The 6,119-nt window shown below is 36.5% G+C and overlaps 1 protein-coding gene across 1 annotated transcript in view; it reads right to left on the bottom strand.

Annotated features, from left to right (window-relative positions):
- Positions 1-6,119, bottom strand: part of ZYG11A (zyg-11 family member A, cell cycle regulator) — an 87,010-nt gene that overhangs the window by 48,300 nt on the left and 32,591 nt on the right. Inside the window, exon 4 of the mRNA XM_006879807.1 lies at positions 2,767-3,518. Within this exon, the coding sequence (XP_006879869.1) occupies positions 2,767-3,518 (752 nt within the window). The remainder of the gene's footprint in view (positions 1-2,766; positions 3,519-6,119) is intronic.

Genomic DNA, 6,119 nt, shown 5'->3' with positions numbered 1-6,119 from the left:
GGTACCCTCAATACTCTTCTCCAGCACCACAGCTCAAAGGCATCAATTCTCCTTCTATCTTTTTTCTAATCATTGTCCAGCTCTCTGATGCATAACAAGTGATTACGAAGACCATGGTCTGTATCAGACGCACCTTAGTCTCCAGAGAGACACCACTGCTCTTCAGTATGAGAGAAAATTTATCTATAAAGTATACTAGTTACACCATATACAACAATGGACTATGTACATTAGACTAAGAGAGGCATTATGCATGCAATCTACTCTTTGGAGGTGTGGAGATAAGTGGTTGTATATTAAAGAGAATAGGAGATTATGATAAAATATGAGAAAATGCTTTAAATAAGTTATCTACTAAGTGACTAATCAAAAAAAGCCACAAATCATTAAGAAACTGAATGATAGGGGAGCTCTGGTGGCCTAGTGGCAAGGAGCTGCAACTACAATCCCAGAGGCACACGGTTCGAATCCACCAGATGCTCTGCCGGGAAAAGGAGGGACAATCTCCTCCTTTACCAGTCAGATCTGATTTGACGGTACACTCACACAAAAAAAAAAAAAAAAAAAAAAAAGAAAAGAAACTGAATGATACAAATACTCTAAACTTAGTTTTGTGATAATTTATATTTAAGATCTAAAGGATGCACTATAGTAAGACCAAGAAAAATATGGGCTAATTACTGTAATACCCTTTCCCTTGGTTTCCTGTGGTTTTCCTACATCATTTGAAAATTAACAAGCATTTCCTAGGAAATAAACATCGAGTATATTTATTATTAATGGTACCTTTCCTACCGCCACTGTAAATTCTATCCTACCTTATTTTTGGTATAAGATATAACATGTATGTCTTGTGTTTTAAGGTTTTAACTAACATTTCATTTTATCAGTTTCAGTCATTCGTTAACTACCATCAAGGTGGAACCAACCCAGAGCTGACCGTGGCAAATGGTTTTCAGAGGCTGTAAATCACATGGGAGGAGACTGCTTCTCTTTCTCCAGTAAAGGAGATGGTAGATATGAACCAACTGACTTTAGGGTGGCAACTCAACTCCTAAACCACCAGACCACCATAGATTCCTGGATAATAAAAGTATCTATTTTAATGTAAGCAACATTTTTTTATCCACCAAAACAGCAAAAATACTTTGTATATTTTACAACTGATTTTAAAGACATGTATTACTTAAATTAAAAATTCTCTAAACACATCATTTAAACTTACCTTCTCCTTATATTCCACATAAGGCTGGATTAAGATCTTTTGCAATTCTTAGCACTGGATACATTTTGATTTCCCCATTCCTTAAATATTCAAAGTGAACTCAACTTACATGTTCACTGGATAAATTTATTGCACTACAATATGCTGGTTTTTAAGGTCTCCAATAGTGTCTAAACTACATGCTTCACTTCTTCATGTAGTTGTGCAGCACTTGCCCTAGATTACTAAATATAGTTTAGGTGCAATTTTCTTTTTCCTATCTTTTGACCTTTGTGATCTTTTAATGATTTTGACATTTTTATTGGTCTGAAGCATACCTAGTAAACATTTCTCTACCATGCATATTCAACCCAAAATTCTAGATTATAGCTCTATTTTAAGCTTAGTGATTTAACTGATAGTTTCTACAATAACTGAAGAGTCCAGGAAATAAAAATATAAAAAAAACAACCTGCTATTTTCAAAATATAAATGTGGACACAATTACTCTGCAGACCACTTTACTCTGTCACCCAGGAAAGAAAAATAATAAACATACATTAGGGCCAATTATTAACACCAGTAACAACTATTTGCCCGGGGGGGGGGGGTGTTTCAACCTCCTAACTTTTACAAAGTAGTTCTCAACTGTGACTGCACATTAGAATTGTCCAGCTGCTCAGGTCAAGTATCAGACCAATAAAATCAGAATCTCTGAAGAATGAAACTCAAGCATTAATATCTTTTGAAGATTTCAAAGTAATTAGAATGTACAACTAAGACAGAAACTTTTTAAAGTATCACCAAGGATATTAATTTATGTTGCTTTCAAAAGAAACACCATGAGAAGCTATAAACTTATCTTTTAAAAAAATGTTTCTAAGAGGTTATCTCCTTTAAAATTACTTTTAGATTATATCTTAAGCCTTTATAGAGGTAAATGGCACAAGTTTAAAAGTGCGAAACCTTGGATACAAATGCCAGCTCTACCACTGAATAGTTCCATGATTATAGATAAGAAGCTTAACCATGAGCTTCTACTTTTTCATCTATAAAAAAGGGGACTGATTAAAGAAGAAAATTAAATGTGCACAGCATGGCAGCAGCCACATATTAATTATTGTATAAATGGACATATCTTCCCACTATCAAGGTAGGTTAGAAGATATGGAGGTATGGAAGATACATTGTTTAAGGTTATACTTCCATGACCTATACCAAAGTAGGGAGCTCTCGTGGCTTAGTGGTAAGGAGTTGCACTTCCAACTTAAAAGCATGCTGATCAAATCCAACAGCAACTCCATGGGATGAAGACGTACAATTTCCTCCCTCTAAAACTGTACTGGAGGGTCAGCTATGAGCTGGCTCTAACTTGATGGTACAGAATCACCACCCTCATACCACAGTAGGCACACAATAACTATTCGTATTAATTGTTACACTCTTTAAGAATTTTGTGCCTTTGTAACTCTAAAACCAAGTACAGGTTCTGGTATAAAGCAAGAAAGCTTAATAATTTTCTAAACCAAGAAAATAAAATGTTATTTCAAATGAAAACAAACCCTCAAGCTTTGCTCTGTAGTGTAGAAGTCAGAAAAACCAGCATCCGTAGCCAATAATCCTATAAACTGCATTGCAGGCCGCTGCTGAATAAACACTTCTACAGCTTGATCAGTGATGTAGCTGGCCCCAGAAATATCCAACGATACAACATTAGGCAGGATATCTTTCTGCTGGAGCAAATGAAAAGCTAGGTCTGATTTGAGTTGCTTGTGATCAGAAATATCAAGGTGAAGCAGATACTTCAGTTCTCGAATGACTGCAAGAATTTGTGGGCTTGTCATAGTCAAGCACTTCAGATAGTGCATTGTGAGAGATTTGAGTCGATCTTTACAGGTAAGGAGCGCTGAAATGTTGGTGACTAGGGTATTAGAGATATCTAAACTCTCCAGTCTTGGTAACTGAGAAACATTAGCTAGGTCTTCACTATAAAAACAAACATTGAAAACACTTAAAACTCGAAGACCAGTAAGCTGACCAAAGAACAGTTTTCTTGTTTCTCCAGGTATGCTTGTTGAGTCCAACAGGAGACATCGAAGATTTTGCTGGATCCAGCTATTGCTACAGAGACCACGTAAGATGTCTGGGACTGAAAGATCCGAATTCACTGCGGTGGCATCTAATTCAATGAGCTTGTGATGGCAGAAGGCTTTTATGAATGCAGCTGTAGACAGTTTAGCTCTTTGGATATTGGCCAGCTTCAGCTTCAGTTGGTTGCCTTCGAAAATGCTCGCAGTCCTATCAGTGAGTTTGCCTATAAGAGAATTAGAACCGGCTTATAATGACAACTAGACCCCATGTCTTCCCAGAATTCAACATGGCAAGTGAACTAAGACAAATGTTATAATAATAATCTCTGTACTTACTGCTGTGTCCTTTACTCAGATTACTTAACCTTCACAATAATCTTGTAAAGGTACTATTACTCTTACTACATAGTCAAGAAAATCCACTGGCCTAAGTTACATGCATGTATGACAGATATACAGCCAAGCTCAGATGGTTTGACTCCAAAAGCCTGTACTTTTATGTGTAATAACTGTGTTGACAAAAAACAGTAACAAAATAAGGAAGATTAAAAGTGAAAAAGAGAGGGCTAGGATATACAATATGTAAATAACACTTAAAATGAACTAATGATTATGTTTAACCAAGTTAATAAATGGCCTTTGACAAGTCATTAACTTCTCAGAGTCTCCTTTTCCTTCTCTATAAAATGAAAATGCTATACAATAAAACATGCAAAACTAGACTGTGTAAGGTGGAAACTTGTCAGAAAGGAAACCTCAAATATTTTCCACTAAGAAGTGATAAGGTAGTTCTAATGGCTTAGTGGTAGACTTGCATTGCCAACCCATGGGCTGGAAGAAAATGACTGGAAGAGATCCATATTCTCATTTCCAAAAATGGCGATGCAACCAAGAGAATGTGGAAATTACTAAACGCTATCAAGAATGTCACATGTAAGTAAAATCTTGCTGAAGATTAGCCAAAAATACCTAGAACAGTATACCACAAGAAAACTGCCAGAAATAAAAGCAGGTTTAGAAGAGGTCATGGCACTATGAATTTCATTGCTGCTATCAGATGGATCCTGGCTAAAAGCAGAGTACCAGAGGATGTCTGTGTCATCAACTATGCAAAGACATTTGACTGTGTCAATCACAAACTGTGGTTAACATTGAAAACAGGAATCCCAGAGCACTGATTATGCTCATGTATCAAGACCAGGACACAAGGAAGAGCAAGGAAACACTGCATAGTTCAAATTCAAGAGAGGAGTGTATTAGATATATACCCTTTTCAATCTATAAGCTAAACAGATCATTCAGGAGCCTTAACTTTATGAAGAAGAATGTAACATCAGGACTGGAGGAAGACTCATGAACAATCTGGATTATATTGATGAAACAAACTTGCTCACCAAAACTGAGGAGGACTTAAAGAGTTTGCAGCAGCAGGTCAAGGACTGCAGCCTTCAACATGGATTACACCTCAACATCAAGAAAACAAAAGATCCCCATCACCAGGTCAATAGGTAATACTATGATACATGGAGAAAAGATGGAGGTTGTTAACAACTTCAGCCTGCTAGGATCCACAATCAACACTCTTTGCACCAGCAGTCAGGAAATCAAAAGATGAGTTGCTTAGGACCCCTCCAGAGTATTAAAGAACAACAAATACCAGTGTAGAGACTAAGGTGATCCAGGCCATGATCTCAATTGTTTGTTATGTTATCTGAGAGCTAGACAATGACTACAGATAACAGAATAAATTCCCTCTCCCACAAAGAATTGGTGCTTTTGAATTGTGGTACTGGAAAAGAGTACAAACACACCATGGACTACCAAAAGAACAATCAGGTCTGTCCTGAAGAGTATAAAACCAAGTTGCTCCTTGGAGGCAAGGATTCTGAAACTCTGTCTCACATACTTTGGACATATGGCCAGGAAGAACCCAGCCTTAGAGAAAGGACATCAAGCTTGGATGGGTAGAGGGTAAGCACAAAAGTGGAAGACCCAGGATGAGATGAACTGACACAGTGACTATGATAATGACCTCAGGTGTACTGAAGATGGTTAGGCTGACTCCAGATAGAGCAAAGTTCTGAGTCATGGTGAACTCAACAGCACTTAAGACCACGACCACCAAAAAAATGATAAAACAAAATGATGTTGCATATTACAACATACATTAACTTCAAAAGCATCATGCTGAGTAAAATAAAGCAGACACAAAAAGACAAAAATAGTATGACCCTTTTTATGTGAAATACCTAGAATAGGGACAGAAGTGGTTAGAATTTACCAAGGGTTAGTAGAGGGGAAAATATAATAGTTACTGCTTAATGGACACAAAGACTCCAGGATAATAAAAACATTCAGAAAATTTTTACAAGTAATGACTATGGTTGTACAACACTGTGAATTTCATTAATGCCACTAATTAATTATGCTTTAAACTAATTACCTTTTATAATGGTCAGAATGATAAATTTCATTTTATCACCAAAAGTTTGGTAGTTTTAGAAGAGGTCATAGCACTATGAATTTCATTTAAAAAAAAAAAACAAACAAGCAAACCGCACTTTTACTAAAAATTTTAGAGGGAAAATACGGAAATAATAAACTTCGTTTAGCTTGGTCCAACAACAACAACAAAAATATAGGAGACTTAAGGGGTCCAACCATCACAACACTTAAATATACTGAACAGAAGATTCCAAAAGGCTGCTCGGAATGACAAAGCAAAATACTACAAAGAAATGTGCGAGGAGCTAGAGTCAGAAAATCAAAAGGGCCGAACTCGCTCAGCATTTCTTAAGCTCAAGGAACTGAAGAACAGATTCAAA

Source organism: Elephantulus edwardii, unplaced genomic scaffold, assembly GCF_000299155.1.
Source record: "Elephantulus edwardii isolate Elephantulus edwardi_28Jun2011 unplaced genomic scaffold, EleEdw1.0 scaffold00005, whole genome shotgun sequence".
Classification (NCBI taxonomy): domain Eukaryota; kingdom Metazoa; phylum Chordata; class Mammalia; order Macroscelidea; family Macroscelididae; genus Elephantulus; species Elephantulus edwardii.
The sequence above is the reverse complement of the archived record's forward strand: the minus strand, read 5'-3'. Positions and strand labels throughout refer to the sequence as shown.